General features: G+C 41.6%; 1 protein-coding gene across 6 annotated transcripts in view; it reads right to left on the bottom strand.

Annotated features, from left to right (window-relative positions):
* CUL4B (cullin 4B) overlaps positions 1–13,220 on the bottom strand; it is a 41,091-nt gene extending 27,871 nt beyond the window's left edge. For 2 of the 6 annotated variants that reach the window (XM_045470591.1, XM_045470590.1), the window contains exons 1-3: positions 8,261–8,492; positions 6,966–7,505; positions 4,514–4,629 (exon numbers count right to left, since the gene is read on the bottom strand). In XM_045470591.1, the coding sequence (XP_045326547.1) occupies positions 4,514–4,629; positions 6,966–7,505; positions 8,261–8,288 (684 nt within the window). In that variant the 5' untranslated portion in view covers positions 8,289–8,492. Of the gene's footprint in view, positions 1–4,513; positions 4,630–6,664; positions 6,911–6,965; positions 7,506–8,260; positions 8,493–12,991 lie in introns of those variants that run through there. The other 4 variants (XM_045470587.1, XM_045470589.1, XM_045470588.1 and 1 more) reach the window with 4 other exon arrangements.
* Positions 13,221–18,578: the final 5,358 nt, after the last annotated feature.

Below are 18,578 nucleotides of genomic sequence, written 5' to 3' on the forward strand. Positions count from 1 at the left end.
TAGGAAAAATGGCTACAATAAGATACTCAAAATACATCAAAAACTAAGAACTTACAGAAAGGAAACCAGACATGAAACCTAAATTATTTTTCTTTTTACAGCTAGTAAAAAAGGATTTAAATAAGACTAAAATTATCAAGGACTAAGAATTTGTAGTCGCACTTTAAAAAAAAATGTTTGTTTATTTTTGAGAGAGAGCATGAGGAGGGGAGGGGCACAGAGAGATGGAGACAGAGGATGTGAATCTGAAGCAGGCACCTCACTGTCCGCAGCGAGCCAGACGTGGGGCTTGAATCCACAAACCTTGAGATCATGACCTGAGCCAAAATCAAGAGTGGTACGCTTAACCAACTGAGCTATCCAGGCATCCCCCCCCACCCCGCACTATTATTAATAATACATAAAATTATTTCCATCAGAATTGAAGTATGGACTAGACTTGCCTTCAAATAAAATAAACATTTATATTAAGAATAAATGTTATATTTTCATATATAAACTACCAGCCAGCTCCAAAAAAGGTAGCTGATTTTAAAAGACTATACAGCTACTTATACAAGGCTGAGTACGTAAGAAAAATAATCCCATTATTTAAAACACCCAAAATTCCAACTATTATAAGATACCACATGTAAAAAACAAGACATATTCTTGAGAAGTAAAAGATACTTGTTCCTAGAGAGTTCCTCTCTTTATTATTCTTTCAATTTGGCTAATGATGTCTACTGACACGTATCTGGAATGTAATCTATTTATCAGCCAGCTGTTCTGAGTCAGTGTGGATTTAGAATTTTATAACATGTGGCTTTAGAGCTGTACAGTAAAGGATAATCTAAAAATAAAGATATCTTTTTAAAAGACTCATTTATTATCATCATTATCAATGATGACACCAACAAACAGTAGACATTGTAACAAGCAGTTTTTCTGCAGTATTTTGTTTACAACTAAACAACCCTAACACAAAGATAATGTTACTCTTCCATTTTGCAAATGAGGAAAACAAGGCTTAGAGAAGTAACTTGCCCAAAGTTATCATGAGTGGCAGATCTCTAATCTAAATCAGGTTGATCAACTCAAAAGTCAGTGCACTTAACCATACTCCTATCTGTAGTCAATCAAAAATAAGCAAACAAAAAAAAATCCCCCAAACTAAAATAACATTAACCAACCACTGCCTCACACTTACCAGGATTTCAAGGTTGTCGAGGAAAGATATTTTTAAACTCAAGTACAATTCTCATTTAAAATCACCCTTAAAAGACATTTGTTTCTTGCAAATGCACTCAGAACCACATATTCTGTTCTAGAAACTAAAAACTCAGGGAGGCAGTACATGCCATCCATACTAGGGACTTCTATGATTAAGCTTTAAAACCGTTTGCATGCAGAGAAAAAAGTTCTGCATAGATATATGCCAAATAAGCGTTTACTTCAGATACAAAGGATAGCATGGGGGAATGAGAGGTTTGGTGAACTTTTGCTTGGTGTAATACTGCATACTTCTACAGTTTCAATTTTAGGAGAGTACTTTTTTTTTTTTAGGAGAGTACTTTTAATTTACATTTCAACCAGTCAAAATTAAACAAGCACCTGAAATCCAGATGGTATGAACTTTACTCCCTTTATCTTTTTATCTTTTTGTGAACTTGAACATCTCAAAATAAACTTTCTGAGAATGATCCAAACGAGCATTTATAAAATTAAAGTCAAAAACAAAAACAGTTATAAACAAATGCTTTTCAATTTATTAAAGCAGAAATAGTAAAGAACTATGAAAAATGCAAAGAGTTAAAAAGCTGTATCACTGATTTTAGGCTAAAGAAATGCAATTGAACAATAGCATGTAATAATTCTGAAATACAGGAAAGGAAAAACAGAAAAAATGTAAGCTATGAGCTCCTGAAACAAAGACATTTAACAGAATCAATTTATCAGGAAAAATTTTTTAATGTTTCTTTAATTTTGAGAGAGAGAGAGAGAGAGAGAGAGAGAGGGAGAACACGCCTGTGCTAGTGGGGGAGGGGCAGAGAGAGAGAGAGGGAGACAGAACCCAAAGCAGGCTCAGCGCAGAGCCCAACACAGAGCTCGAATCCACCAACCTTGAGATCGTGACCTGAGCCAAAGTCAGACGCTTAACTGAGCCACCCAGATGCCCCAGGAGAAATATTTTTGAACCCCAAAACTCTAGAAAAATATTCAAGGTAAAGTAAATAGGCTTCATTAGCAATCACAATCTGCCATAAATACAAAATATATAAAATAACATTATTGAAACTAAAGATGCTGTACACCAGCATATCCAAATAAACACCATATACGTACACGAATGAAAAAATTACCTTCTTTGATGACAAAGTTTTTTCCCTAAAGTGAAGTATTTATTTGCCTCAAACACTGCACTACAGAGGTATTCAAAGAGCTGTGGTGTATTAGTGAAGCAGCATAGTAGTAAAAATGCACTGGACTTGAAACTTAGGCATCTCATTATTTAACTTCCCTGAGACTCAGTTTCCTCATCAACAGAGGAATAATAAGCACTCCCTTATCCACTTCACAAAAGGTTTCTTCTATAATGCTTAAATGAAATAATAAAAGATGCACCTGCTTTGTAGACTGTCACCTGCACTATATGAAAAAAGCTATTGGACTACATGATCTGATCTCTTAAAGCCCTTCCAACTCCAATTCCGTAATTCTACTTTTAGTATTGTACAACTCAGGAGCCACATGTGCAATATACCAACAAAGCCAAGTAAGGTGGGCTCATTCTTAAGTAATAACTTACTACTACTACCACCACTATCTGATACTTCCATAGCTTTATAAGGATTAGAATACTGTATAACATTATTACTACGGTTCGGACGTTGTTCTGAGTGTTTTGCATGCACTGACTCATTCAATTTTCAAAGCAACAGAAACTGGTGATCTTAATTGGCTTATTACAAGTGAAAAAGGCACACTGTGACTTATGAAAAAGCTGTACTAGTGTTATCATTTTATATTTCTAGATCATAGTGCTTCGAGGTGTTTCTCACATCTTACTGGATTCTTACAAGTAGCTCCATGAGGCAGATAGGACAGTTCTTCTTTCCCTTATTTTACAGAGAAGCAAACTGAAGTCGAGAGAGGTCTAATTTCTTGCTCAAGATCACAAAGGTGATAGCAGCCAAAACCAGATCCCAAATCTGTCTCCTGACTCCTAACCCAGTGTTTGTCCATTACTACACAGCCTCTGCAACTAAAGTCAATAGATGAAAACTACAAATTCTGATGAGTTGAACCAACTTAACTTCTTACAAGGTATTTATCAATATAAAAGACTCTAAGAGTGCTTGGGTGGCTCATTTGGATCAGCTCCTGATTCTTGGTTTCAGCTCAGGTCATGATCTCATGGTTTGTGAGTTTGAGCCCCAAGTTAGGCTAAACGCTGACAGCAGAGAAACTGCTTGGGATTCTCTTTCTCCCTGTCTCTCGCCACATCCCTGTGTGTGCATGCTCTCTCAAAATAAATAAACTTAAAAAAATTAAAAATAAAAAAAACAATTCAAGCTACTAGATTCTGAAATATTTTTTTATATGCAACTGCTGACGCTATAATGGAAAGTAACTTCTTAAAGTGGTTGTGTCAAAAATACAGTAGGGAAAAATATCTTAGTAGTAAGAAGTCTAAATCAGTAATTGCCCTTAATAGTATATTTAAACCAAACACTTCAAATATAGACCCATCTGTTAAGCAAAAGAAACAAACCTGAACCTCAGAGGAAGTCACTGGACTACAATCAGCTGCTCATTTTTTTGGCTAAGGATGGTCTTGCAGTCCAGAAGAGAAGACAAACGTAAAGAGCAAGAAAAAGAAATGGTGGGGCGCCTGGGTGGCTCAGTCAGTTGAGCATCTGACTTCGGCTCAGGTCATGATCTCACGGCTCTGGAGTTCAAGCCCCATATCAGGCTCTGTGCTGACACGTCAGAGCCTGAAGCCCCCTTCTGATTCTGTGTCTCCCTCTCTCTCTGCCCTCCCCCTCTCGCATTCTGTCTCTCTCTCTCAAAAGAAAAAGAAATGGCAAAGGTCTACTACTACAAAGGAAGAAGGATAAAATACAGAGTATCTGCATTTCTTGAGGCCCTTCCTATAGGTAAATAACACCACTTAGCAAGAAGTGCCACAACAGAATGATGTTACCAGATATCATCTTTGGGATCTAGGCTATAGGATTCCATTATAGGTAAAACCTTGATTATACCAAGGTACTCCTTACTGTAAATCCTAATCGGAAGGGTCCAAAATAAACCCGAAATATACCAATATGACTGTACTCATAGTTTATGTCAGAATGTCAGAGTATGTCAGAGTATGTGGTTTGATTATAAAAGAATGCGTAAGTTAATCAAGAAATTGTAATTAGAAGAGAACCAAAAGTCTACAGAAGGGCTCATTTCAAAGTAAAACCCATATACATCCCACCTCAATATATGCTAGCCAAATCTGGCTATCCACATTAACACGTACCTGATAGAGTTCTTCTAAATTGTACTTAATCGAAGTACTATTCTGGATAGCTTCCACTGCTTCTTTCAGTTTCTGCCATGTTTCATCTGTGTAGTTCTCCGGTAATTTAGGCTTATCTAGATAATATGTAGAAAGTTGATGTCAGAATATATAGTATATGGTAACGAAAGGATCCATTAAAAGTGCAATAATAGTATTACTGCTTTTTAAGAGTAAATTTTGATTTTTATAATTATTACATCTAAATATTAAAGTAACTACTGGAGGCGCCTGGGTGGCTCAGAAGGTTAAACATCCGACTTCGGCTCAGGTCATATCTTGTAGTTCATGAGTTCGAGCCCCGTGTTGGGCTCTGTGCTGACAGCTCAGAGCCTGGATCCTGCTTCGGATTCTGTGTCTCCCTCTCTCTCTGCCCTTCCCCCAGTCACGCTCTGTCTCTCAAAAATAAATAAACATAAAAAAATAAAAAATAAAGTAACTACTGTATTTAAGCTTAGCATAAAGAATAAAATTTGAAATGCCAGAATATTGTTCGTCATTTTGACTCACCTATTAGAATTCACCTTTAGGTGAAGTTTTTTTTTTCTATTGACTGTATTGCTTCAAAAAATAAAAATTCAAGAATCACAGATAAAAAAATAACAATCCTGATCTTTTTCGAGGACATGTAAGACCTAGCAAGTCAGTTGACATGCATTTTGTACCTGAGATTTGAAATACTGAATGTCTACTATGTACAAGTACGTTATAAATCTCTTAATCTTCCTAACAACGCTCTAAGGAAGGTATTATCACCCCTATTTTGCAACAGAGGAAACTGAGGCCAGAAGACTCGATTTAGTAAGGCTTGCCCAAGGTCATCATAGCTAATCAATGGCAAAACTGGAATTCTAATCCAAGTCTGTTTGACTCTCACATAAATTTATGCAGCATCTACAAATGAAAAGAAACATCTTAACTCAGGTTTTAACTTAAATTCCATCTATGAGCAGAGTAAAATTTTTAAAAATTAAAACATCCAAATGACTCCAGAACCTATGTAGCATTTTCAGAGTGGAAAGGAATATCTTAACCCGGGCCTTAATTTAAACTTCATTGACCAGCAAGGAATATTTTTTTAATTAAAACATTCAAATGTCTTAATGTGTTTTTAGTTTAAGAGGGAGAGAAAAAACCCAAACAAAATCTCTGAAACCAGTATGCAAATGAAATTAGGGATAAAGCTCATCTCTTTAAAAATCCTTGGCTATTACATCCATATACTTGTAGTGGAACAGTGAACACATTAGTCAATTACAATTCACATTCACTTCAGAAAAGTATACTATTAAACCAGAAAGATTACAACACTCTTGAGAACCTGGGGATGGGAGAGGAATGACAGAAAAAAAAGAGAAGGTTAAAAATAAACACTATAACCCTCTGCTTTAGACAAAATAGAGCATATTCTTGATTTTCACACTAATGTTGAAAACACAAGCACCAAGAAGCTAATTTTCTGAATACTAATATTTACCCACAAGGCACTTATCTGGTAAATATTACTTAAGTTCATTCATTTACTTCTCCATTTAATAAACCTCTTAGCAGCTATTACCTGCCAGTTAAGGGTGTTGAAAAACTAAGTCAGAAAACTAGAAACACAGTTAACAGAAAAAAGTAATTCAGCTCAAAATCTGTTGATTTTATATACTTCAGTGCATTCATAATACTCTCAATCACATATCTCAAATGTAAAATGAACAAATTTTCCTAAATTTGAACTGCAGGTCAGTACTTTAAAACCCATTTTAGTGAAAAAAAAAAAAAAGATGTAGTAATCGTTCCCATCTTTAAACTAGTGGTACAGAGTTACTACTTATCTGTATACACAGTATTTTTGATTTCCAAACCCTACCTTTGGAAAGAAATGCAGAGATCATAAATATTTTTCTCCAAATACTGCTTCCACAAGGGGTTTCAAGAATATAATGTTCAACATTACAAATCTAACTATAAATCTTCACTGAGCATGAAAAGATCACCATTGCTACCTGCATTTCTAGGGACTAGAAAATGTGGCCTACTGAAGCATAAAAATAAAAATCACCAGTACGAAAGCTCACTATGCACCTGAAATAAATAAACCTCTTTAGAATACAAATTTCTCACCTGTAAAATCCGGATCAATCATACCGATTCTCAGTATTGTAATGAGTAACAGTAGATAGAAGAAGCTGAGCCAGACCTCAAAATACTGCCCAGAAACACTCGGTGTATGCTTCAGCACAAGGATACTAACCACCCCCGGAAAATGAACCCTCCACCCAAAAAAGGACCTCCCTCCACCTCATTGATTATGCATAAAACATAAGCCACCTCTATACTGTTTAATACATTAACATAAACAGAGCACGTGACCGCTCAAGTGTCAAATCCTTAGTAGGTGATTATGGATTTTGGCCTTGGTTACCTTTAAAGTTCTTGATCACTAACTTCTTAGCAGAGCCAGGCTTGCTGTTAGCAAAGCTAGAAGTGGTGGTAGAAGATTTGGCTAGGCCGTTTGCATGATGCACCGAAGCCACAGAAGAGATTAATATACTCTTATTTTTAAGTTGCTGCTGCTGAGATGTTGCAGCAGTTGGTGAAGATGAGGAGGAAGAAGAGGAGGATTCCTCAGCCATCTTCGCATCAAACCCTACAAACTCCAGGGTGTCTTCAAAACGCAGCTTCTTCTGTATCGGTACGTGGCTGGAAGTAGCCACTGAAACCCCCAGGCAGAAGGACGAGGTTGAAGGGGATGCCGAATCCCTGGGTTGTAAAGGAGGAGTGGAAGAGGAAGAGGTGGAATCAAAGTCTTCTCTCTCGTTACTACTATTACTGCCGCTACTGCTGCTGCTGTTTAACTTTCTCTTCTTGGCAGAGGTGGGCGGAGTGGTGCTGGTATTACCATCAGTGGCAGATCTGACCTCCTGAGCAGCAGCAGCAGCTGAGGGATTGGGGGAAGAAAAACCTGTTGGAAACATGAAAATAGCGGGGTCAACAGGCAGAGGAGCATCAAAAACCTACGTTTATATGCCTGCGTGCGTGTAGGAGAGAAGGTGGCAATGCTAGAGGGGGAAGGGAAGAAAGAGAGGAGAAACACAGAGGACGAGAAGGAAAGTGAAGGGGGGGGCTACACCGGGGGAATGGGAGGGTTTGGGAAGGCGGATAGGCTGACACCAGGAGTGAGCAGAACGAGGGGGGAGAGCGAATGAGGAGGCAGACAGGTAAACGGCGGTGCCGTCCCCCTCCCCTGCTTTTCGGTCTCTCTCCCCCCTTTCTGCTGGAGCGACTCAGTGAGTCTGTGAGGCTGCAGCTCCTCCTCCTGTTCTCCCTCTCTCTGGGAGGGGAGATGCCGTGGTTAGGGGGAGGGGGGAGGGGGAGAGAACCAAGGCTTGTTATTGTCAATAGCACAAGAGGCTAAAGATGGCGCCACTTCCGGTCACGCGGCGGCGAGGGAGGGGCGGCGTCTGTCCTCGGGAGTGGGGGGTGGAGAGAAGCACTGCAAGGCGCCCGAGGGGCGGGGGTGCTGGCTCCTGGGGAGGCGGCGGGAAAGCGGCAGCTAAGGCGCCCAAGACGCTCGTGCTCCTTCCCTAGCTCTCGCTGTTCCTCCCCCTCCCTCTCCCGCTCCCCTTCCTTGGCAGCACTCTCCTCCCCCGGTCCGCCGGTAACTCCCACCCCCTCCTTAACGGTCCCGCGGGAAGCTTCGCGCTGCAGCGCCCTTACCGGAAGTGACTGGGCAGACACTTTTCATAGCGCCCAGATCCCGAAGCCCCCAGGTCCGCAGGACTTGAGTGGGGGGGGTGGGGGAGGGAGAAAAGGGGGGTAAGAGAAGTGGGAAGGGAGGAGGGGGCGGGCTTTCTAGACACCTCCCGAGCTCCTGATTGGAGCTTTCTGAACGCGAGGCGGGCGGGGTAGGGGGAAGGTGGCGGGAGAAGCAGCGGGAAGGAGCCTGAAGGGGAGGGAAGGTGGTGACGGTGAGGGGCGGGGTGAGCTAGCTGGGAAAAAAGAGGAGGAGGAAGACAGGAAGGGAGGGAGTAAAAAGTAAGGGAACCGAGAATGGAAACTTTGAAAGAGATAAAGGAATAAGGAGGGGTTGTAAGGCATGGGGAGTAACCCGAAATGAAGGAAAATATGATCATGGCATTATGCCTGCTGCTAAGAAGGAATGTCCTGACGTTAAAATAGGAAAGGAAAAAGATGTTAGATACAAAGAAAATGAGTTTTTGCTTCGATTGAGCTATAAATTGTTTCTCTTATGTCAAGGACACTGCTGACCCAACACTGAATAGGGCCTGAGTTTTGATACCTTTTTCAGTAACGTAGCTGTAAAGTCTTTTTACCTTCCTACCAGGAGCATTTTCTAAGATGGCTGGCCAGAGTTAGGGTGCATTCTAAGGTCCAAGAAACAAGCAGGTAACTAACACCCCCCCCCCCCACACACACACAATACACAACGACCACCTCAGTCATTAATCCAATAATTTACAGACCAAACAAAGCGACTTTTACCAAATCTCAATTCAGAACTGTTTCAAAGAACACATTTTGGAAGAATGATATTGGCAAAAATCAATGTTTTCTACCAATATATTCCACAAGCCCCAATTCCAAAATAGATTACTCTTAAGAACAAACCTCTAAATGTGGTTAAATTAGCAGCACTAACCTTGTAAATTTCCTGCTGGGAGTTTTTGTTTAACCTGAGGGCATGGGGCGGGGGGGGGGGGGGGGGGGCACAATGTCAAATAAAACTAAATCTGCCAACCTGTTGATCATTCTAATTGCAGAAACATCCAACTGAAAGACTTTATGCCACACATGATATCAGGTCCCTACCATTGAGAAGCCAGTAGGGGAAAAGGGTTACAAAACTAATTTCCCTAACAGTTGTATAACATATGTACAAAGTGCTCCGGAAACACGTGAATCAAGAAATTGGGAAGAATTTTGGAATAATCGGTTTCACATAGGAATTGTTTATGCTGGGTGTCAGAGTGGGAACTGCCAAAAAGAGGAGAGAGGGGGAAGGTCAAAGGCATTCTGGGCAGTGCAAATGGGCAAAGCAGGGAGTTGTGAAAGGACCTGGCCTGTTTATGGAAATACGGAAAGTGCAATGAAGCTACCAAGTAAGATGTCGTTAGAAGTAAGGAAAATGAGGCTCAAGAGTGCCTGGGTAGGGGCGCCTGGGTGGCGCAGTCGGTTAAGCGTCCGACTTCAGCCAGGTCACGATCTCGCGGTCCGTGAGTTCGAGCCCCGCGTCAGGCTCTGGGCTGATGGCTCAGAGCCTGGAGCCTGTTTCCGATTCTGTGTCTCCCTCTCTCTGACCCTCCCCCGTTCATGCTCTGTCTCTCTCTGTCCCAAAAAATAAATAAACGTTGAAAAAAAAAATTAAAAAAAAAAGAGTGCCTGGGTAGAGGCCAAGAGCAGTCCACCCAAAATGTAACACAATGGCATATTGATTATTTTGAATTGAAGCTACTTGGGAAACCACTGGCACAAGAACACGCAGACCCTGTTCTGTCCCCCTGAAAACAAGAAACAAATCTCCCATAAGGCAAATATGCTCCCTGTACTAAGAAAGAAAAAGACATCCTTATCACCAGTAAAGCTGAGAAAGCTGCAGAAACCAACGTTTTTCTAATCTACCTCAACCTAAATTCCGCTTAGAATTCCGTAATTTAATTAAAGCTCTCAAACACCTGTTTTCTTTATCCCTTCAATTCCTCACAAATTTACTGTCTCATTGTCTAAAATGTATTAAGAACTGCCTGCCTTGGTCATTTCTCGAGATCTCTGTGCCCACGTAATAAAACTTTGGGGTTTTTTTCCTCCTATTAATCTGTCTCCTGTGAATTTAATTCTTAATCCAGCTGGAAGACCTTGAAGGGTAGAGGAAGAATGTTTCCTTCTCTCCTCTGGCACACAAAGCCAAAAATCTGGTCTACTCTGTGGGATAGGTTAGACAGCGAGGAAAGGAGGGAGCAAGCTAGGCCTTTTTTTTTTTTTTTAATTTTTTTAACGTTTATTTATTTTGGAGACAGAGAGAGACAGAGCATGAATGGGGGAGGGTTAGAGAGAGAGGGAAACACAGAATCTGAAACAGGCTCCGGGCTCTGAGCCGTCAGTACAGAGCCCGACGCGGGGCTCGAACTCACAGACTGTGAGATCATGACCCGAGCTGAAGTCGGACACTCAACCGACTGAGCCACCCAGGCGCCCCGCAAGCTAGGCTTTTAAAAGCAGGGGAGTAACAGGACTGTGGGTGGAGTAAAAGCAGTTTGTATTTAATAGTTTTAGAGAGACAAATCAGAACTCTAAGAATGAATCAATTTTCTAGCTGTCATACAAGCCCACTTTATTTTTTTTTTTAATTTTTTTTTTTTAACGTTTATTTATTTTTGAGAGAGAGAGAGACAGAGCATGAACGGGGGAGGGTCAGAGAGAGGGAGACACAGAATCTGAAACAGGCTCCAGGCTCTGAGCTGTCAGCACAGAGCCCGACGCGGGGCTTGAACTCACGGACCACGAGATCATGACCTGAGCCGAAGTCGGCCGCTCAACCGACTGAGCCACCCAGGCGCCCCAATTTATTTATTTATTTAAAAAATTTAGATCTTCATAAGTCTGTAGTTAAAATGCAAATCCTCCTAGAAGAGGTACCACCTGGAACCACTATCAGCTTTGTGCTGTTTGATGACAACTGGCTGAGAGCAAGGCTCTAATGGAACTTAGGCCCTAGGACCATAGAGAACAGAGATGGAGGCCAAAAAGAGGGGGAATGGATTCCTATCTGTTTTGAATGTACCATTTTGTTCTGGCTGCCTAAAATGACTGTCAACTCTTAAAGCCAGGAAAGGTATCCTAAAGCATTAAACCTTCCTTTAGTGTGTCTCATATTTCACACGATGCTGAACAACTGTAAATGCAAAGTAAATACTGAAAATTTCATTGAATGAGAAAATAATGCCGTGTCTTTACATCTTTACAAGGGAAGATTAGCTAATTTTCCGGATTTAATGAGCAAGGTTGTTCCAATTTGTGTAGTTATAATTTCTTAGAAGGGTGTGTGGATGGGCCAGCTGATAATGGCCCAAATTGATACATTTTCTAGAAGGATTTGCATTTTAACCAAGTACTTTTCAAGACCAAAAAAATGGGCCTTGTTTTAATTCATGTAATTATATTTCTTAAAGGGTTTATGGAAGTGCTGGCTATTTTTAAAATTACAAATATTAGTACAACAGAAAGGGAATGGACATAAAGGTAGAAAACTGCTTTTGCCATACAAAGATAAACTTTTATACTAACATAAAGCATAGCTGAGTCTTGTTAATATTCAACTACACTCTGGTAATAATAGCTCCCAATCTGACAAGATTATCTAAGCCCTTCGGTTGTCCAAGTTACATGTTAGCTCTAAAAGCACAGATCCTTGGCTCTTGAGCACTAGCTCACTCTGAATGACCCAGCAGTCCTACCTACTATTTAAGTTTTCCATGAAATATCCTTAAATGAGTTCTGTGGAAAAATATTTTTCTTTTTTATCTTGGTGATTAACACGAATCTTCCTTTTGATATCTTAACAACCTTATTTTGTGCCAGCTCAATCCTCACATATTTAGCATATCTTAATATGGAGATGTAATTTTAATAATGATTTTTTTTTATTTAGCATTTAGATTTTGTGGCACAAACCAACTTAGATATTACTATATGATGTGTGAGGACCAGAATTTTGTGTCTTCTTGGACCCTTGAACCAATTTAAAAAGAAAAACCTTCCATATTTCTTTGTAAAACATCTTTTACATCAAGAATCAAGTACACCCAAACTTTTGCCAACCGTTGTTAAACACATTCTCAACATTAAAATACATTTCTCAAGGTTGAACTCACTGAAACCACAATAATCAAGACTGCAATGTAGAACACCATACAATTATGGCCATTATCAGACTAAACCAGATTGGGCATTTAACACATATTCCATATATAGAATCTTTCATCTTGTGAGTTCAACTCATACCTTAGAAACATTAATTAAACTTTACAGTGCTGCCAGATGAAGTAGAGTTACTACTGGTATTCTTTTAATCAAGCAAATAAATAAACCTGTAGCTTCTTATAAAGGTAAACATGTATAAAGAAAGATATACAAAAACAGAGGACAAGTTTTTCTAATGTCCATTCCCCTATTTTGGCAGGCATGTCTCTAAAAGAGAGGGGTGCTGTGGTGGCTCAGTCGTCAGTTAATCGTCCGACTCTTGGTTTTGGCTCTGGTCATGATCTCACAGTTCGTGAGTTCTAGCCCCACATCAGGCTCTGCAATGATAGTGCAGAGTCTGCTTGGGATTCTTTCTCTCTCTCTCTCCCTCCCTCTGCCCCTCTCCTGCTCATGCTGTCTCTGTGTCTCAAAATAACTAAAATTCTAAAAAACTTTAAAAAAGAGTATAACCTGATTCCCTTTTTTGATCACGGGAATTCCCCAAGTTACTTTGTTTTGTGTCTTCTCCAGACATCTCAGAGCAGTGATTTGTCAGTGATAGACACCCCTGGAAGCCTTGTTGTCCACAGGTGGAATCTTCCTTAAATAGGAGATAGTGATTGCTCAGGAGAATACTAAAGATATTTCTGCAGTAAGCATTGTTTAAGAATGTGTCTAGAAAAGACAACTGGTGGGTAAAACGTAGTCCATGCTGCCTATCGGCCTTTCTGAAGGACCATCTTTGAAGCAGGGAAGTACAGAAAAGTTAAACCAGGCAGTGGTGAGGTAGTCAACATAATGTCATAATAAGGGCTCTGTGATGCTCTCAACAGCAAGGGGCTGCTAGGAGACGACTGGGGAGGTCAAAGCTTAAGCAAAGATGATCCAACTCTACACCCTTTGCCCATCCTAGAGTTGCTTTTTTTTTAATGTTTATTTTTGAGAGAGAGAGAGAGCGTGAGCAGGGGAGGAGCAGAGAGAGAGGGAGACAAAGAATCAGAAGCAGGCTCTAGGCTCTGAGCTGGCAGCAGAGCCTGACGTGGGGCTCAAACCCACGAACCATGGGATCAGGACCTGAGCCAAAGTCAGACGCTTGGGGCGCCTGGGTGGCTCAGTCGGTTAAGCGGCCGGCTTCGGCTCAGGTCATGATCTCGTGGTCCGTGAGTTCGAGCCCCGCGTCAGGCTCTGTGCTGACAGCTCAGAGCCTGGAGCCTGTTTCAGATTCTGTGTCTCCCTCTCTCTGACCCTCCTCCGTTCATGCTCTGTCTCTCTCTGTCTCAAAAATAAATAAACGTTAAAAAAAATTAAAAAATAAAGTCAGACGCTTAATCGACTGAGCCACTCAGGCACCCCTCCTAGAGTTGCTTTATAAAGCAAGAAACTTGATAAAAAATGCTAAACCTGTGGTGCTCAGTGCAATGTAAATAAATATAACACAGATCTCATATTTTTAACAAATCATTTATCTTCTACGTAAAATTATCTCATCAACTTAAGACTTACTGACTTGGGTACATCAAACATTTGAGGACTTAGCCCCTTAGCACAGAGATTTTACCTATAGTCCTACCGTGAACCATCTGGAAAGCAGATTTCAGGACTGAAAGTTAGGGCCAGGCCATTTTCCCTGTGGGTTTGGGGTAGGGGACTGGATCAACCACAGATGACTTTTTTCTTTGGTGCTGCCATGCACTTGTTTATTGTGGAGTTGCTGGGCCTATTTTTAACTTTCCCTTCACTTTATCAATGACTATCATAGTCCCCACCCCCCCCACCCCGTCCCGCTTCAAGGTTTGATATTCCAATAGCATTTGGCTTTTCTTTTTCTCCAGAGCAAGGCCAATTTAGGCTTAAACCAGTGGTTCCCAACTCCAAGTAAACAACAGAATTGCCTGGGGACTTAAAAAAAAAAAACAACACACCTTTGCCCAAGTTTGAAACCAGTCCAACTGAATTAGAATCTCTGTGAGTAGGGCCTCAACTATCATTATTTCTAAGAAGTTCTCAGGGTGAATCTACATACCTCCAAGATTGAGACCACAGCTGTAGATGAACTAAGTACCATCATGATTTGAATGAAGCTGATAAGCCTTTGTACTCTTTAATGCCCGAAATTTCACAATTATTTATTCATTCCTTTTGATAAAAATAGTCTCCTTCTCTAAGAATCCTTTTTCAAATGCAAATTAGCCAGGGAGACTCAGTTTCTGACCCTTTAAGGTGAATGGTTCTGGGGAACAAAGGATAATACAAAAGTCCTAAATGCCTGGAGGTAAACAGAACAAGGACAAGGCATTGCAATGGGGTATGTGGGGGGGGGGGGGGGGGGGTGGGTGGGTAAAGTTACCAGCAGGGGAGGAAAGATTTCTGAGAGTACATTTTGCTGACCTCACAGTATTGCCTGGGGCCAATCCTGCTTTGTGATGACTGCATATTTAAGATCTAGTCAAGTTTATCTCAGCTGCCAAAAGCTTATTCAAAGAAATTTAAATATTTTTTATAAACAAAACAAAGACCAGACATTGAGAATGTAGATTTGGGACTATCTATAAATGCCCAACTCTGAATTATTCACCATATGGATGTTTCTATTGCCAAGTGATCTGTTTTTCCTGATTCCATTAAATGTCCTTTATTCCCACCAATAGCATTTTTCTTGCCAATTCATTTGGTCATTCAACAAAAATGTATTGAGCAACTACTCTGGGCAAGGCATGGTGCTAGATGTCATAAGGGAATACAGAACTAATACGAAATTCCATTTGTGGTTGATTTTACAGTTTTTCAAAGCACTTTCACACACAATCTTATTTTATCCTCATAACCACACTGTGAGATAGGTCAGGTGCCATTCCCATTTTACAGATGAGAAACAGACTCAGAGAAGGAGGTTTAAATGACTTGCCAAGGACACGAAGCACACAGACGTAAACCAAACACACTTTTTCTCCAAACCCAAATAAGGTACTTCCTGTAATTTCTAGTTTAGTAAGGAGACATGCCATAAAATTGTCTCAAGTAATAGACAAGTTAGGAAAAGACGTTCAGGGTCCCACTCACCAGAAGAAAAAAAAGTGAGGAATAAAAAATAACTCCTTTATTGAGATGAGCCAAATAACAGAGCCCAATAGGAGACCAAGCTTGGATTCAGTTCAGGCAGGATCCAGCAGCAAGCAATGCACATTTAAGGAGACAGTAGCAATTTGGTTCTAGAGAATCAGTCCATTCTTTGGCTGGACCCTCAGCCCAATGGCTGATCTTCACTAGAGGTAGAAACCAGTTCCTTCTCCTAGCCAAATCTAGACAAACACTGAACAAGCCTTGCCTAAGGACCTGTCACTGAGTATACAAAGACAACCCTTGCCCTCAAACAGTTCTCAATTGGCCTAGTGGGTGAGGCAGACAATTAGAGAACAGAGTGATAAAAGCTGCTTTAGGAGCACAGAAGAGAGACACCTGCACAGCCTAGGAAGGTGGGGTGGGGTGGGGTAGAGAAAAGGTGGGCGTGAGGAGTTACAAATAGCTTCCAAAGAAAGTAATTTAATTAAAATTTTTTAACATTTTATTTCATTTTTTGAGTGAGACCATGAGCAGGGGAAGGGCAGAGAGAGAGAGACAGAATCTGAAGTAGGCTCCAGGCTCTGAACTGTCAGCACAGAGCCTGACGCAGAACTGGAACTCATGAATTGCAAGATCATGGCCTGAGCCAAAGTCAGAAGCTCAACCAACTGAGCCACCCAGGTGCCCCGAAAATAATTCAATTTAAATCCATGAGGGTAAGTGGGAATTAACCCGGCAAGGAGAATGGGAGGAGGCAAGGGGCACAAAGAAGGAAACTAGGGTGCATGTTTAAATCCTAAAGGTGAGAAAGACTAAGACATATTCAGGATCAGCAAGTAAACTAGTTGTCAGTGAATAGTTTAGTTTGTCCTAACTGATCCCCCTGGAGTGCTATGGAGGGGAATTAAGGCAGCATCCCAGTCTCAATTATGGTACAGTAATTCCTAGGCTTCTTAGCACCAGGCCTTACTCGTATCCCCTACTTGGAGCTGTGGCTGTTACAGCATATACTTGGCGCCCAGGAAGAGACAAGCCACAGGCACTTGAGGAATCAGAAAAGACAGTTTACTGAGCACCGGTGCCGGCCCAGTGGAGTCACCTCCAAAGCCTGAGCCCCAAACCTTGGCATCAGCCTCCTTTATGGCTGGGATGGTAGGGGGTTGAGAGACAAAAGAAAAAGGGGAAGGGGCCCTTATCAGTGGTGCTAACTGGGCAGTTGGTGGACACAGGAGGCAAACAAGATTACAGAAGCCAAAAGTATGCAAGGGGAGAATCCAGCCTCGGGCATCTGGCTGGACCCTTTTATCTTGTTTTTACTAGCAAGCTTTTCTTCTCATTCCCCCCTCTTGATTCTCCAGCTGCGGTAGCACTTAGAGAAAATCAGTTTGTGGGGCCCAGGGAATGAAAGGAGGGGCGAAGACCATTCTGGCTTCCTCCTGTTGGACAGGGACGTCAAAGGAAGGGGTGAGGCAGCTAGGGTTCTTCATCATACAAAGGAGAGTAGCAACAGCTAGAATAATCCAACTGGAGCATCCATATGGTGCTCCAAGAGTTCCATGAATCTGCTAGTTCCTGTCTTCCTTTGTTGATTCACTCCTTTAACTGCTGGACTGTACCTCAGACTTCCCCTGATTGGATGACACAGAAGCAACAACCTTCATTTCGGAAGAGACACAGTCCTCTCCTTTGGGCAGTTAGCAGGTCCAGCCCTACAGCAAAGAGTATAGCAACGAGTATGGAAAGAGAAATAGGTGGGGATGACAATGAAATCTGGGAGAGAACGATTTGGTATAGTTCATTTAAGTTGCGTGGTGATTTCCTCAAGCTTCTGGTTATAGAGAGGTTCTCAGGTGTTGGCTGCCAGCCACGTATAGTCTGTTGTCTCCTTAAGGGTGGTCTGTAGAGGATCATTCTGTTAGCAGTTACTTTTCATTCCAAGTGGTTGTCAGGTGACAGGTGGGCTGCCTTTACTCCAGAATGGTGGATCCAGGTTAGTCCTGCACCTTGAGAGCTGTGGGTGTGGTTAGCACAAGAAGGTCCCTTCCAGGTAGGTTTAAGCAGTTCCTTTTTCCAATCTTTTATACAAACCTGATCCCCAGGTTTGTGGGGGTGTACAGTTATTCCTAGGGAAATAGACATCCTGTCTGTCACCCATCTATGTATCTCAAATACAGTTTTCCCTAGTCCGTTTAGTCGTTTTTGTATTTCTCAATTCCCTAGCTTTCAGGTCCCCCTTGAATTTGACTAGTGGAGGGGGTCTTCCATGTAGGATCTCGAATGGGGAGAATCCTTTTTCCCCCAGGGTGCACAGTGTATTCACAGAAGAGCTAGGGGTAGTGTTATCTGGCCAGGGCGAGTTAGTTTCCTGACATAGTTTTGCCATGGCTGATCTAAGGGTCCGGTTCATACGTTCCACTTTCCCTGAACTCTGGGGCTGGTAGGCTGTAAGTTCCATTGGATACCTAGGGTTTTGGCTATTTGTTGTGCCACCTCAGCCATGAAAGCTGGGCCATTCTCTGAGCCTCTGGTTAACTGAGAATGATACCCCTTGGCAAGGCCTTGGTTACTTCTCTTGCCTTTTTGGTGTGTGGGATAGGCTTCAACCCAGCCCGAAAACGTGCAGATAAATACCAAAAGATATTTGTATCATCTGCTGGGTCTTATTTTGGTAAAGTCTACCTCTAAATCTTCGAAGGGTGCCTGACCACAGCGTTGGATTCCCATGGGCCCACTGGGGCCTTGTTTGGCATTATTCTGAGCACAGAGGAGGCAGTGTTGAGAGACTGAGGCACAGAGTGATGGGAGTCGAGCAATTACATAGTAACGGCTCAGTAAGGTTTCAAGGGCGGTTTTTCCTAGGTGGGCAAGCTTAGGCTGCTGGAGAACCACCTAGTGGGCTCGTTGCTCTGGTGATATAGACTCTTTGGTCTGGAAGTACCCACCACCCTTCTTTTGTCTGGCCTCCTTTTTCCTGCTGTGCCCATTTTGTTTCTTGGAT

This window comes from Leopardus geoffroyi, chromosome X, assembly GCF_018350155.1.
Source record: "Leopardus geoffroyi isolate Oge1 chromosome X, O.geoffroyi_Oge1_pat1.0, whole genome shotgun sequence".
Taxonomy (NCBI): domain Eukaryota; kingdom Metazoa; phylum Chordata; class Mammalia; order Carnivora; family Felidae; genus Leopardus; species Leopardus geoffroyi.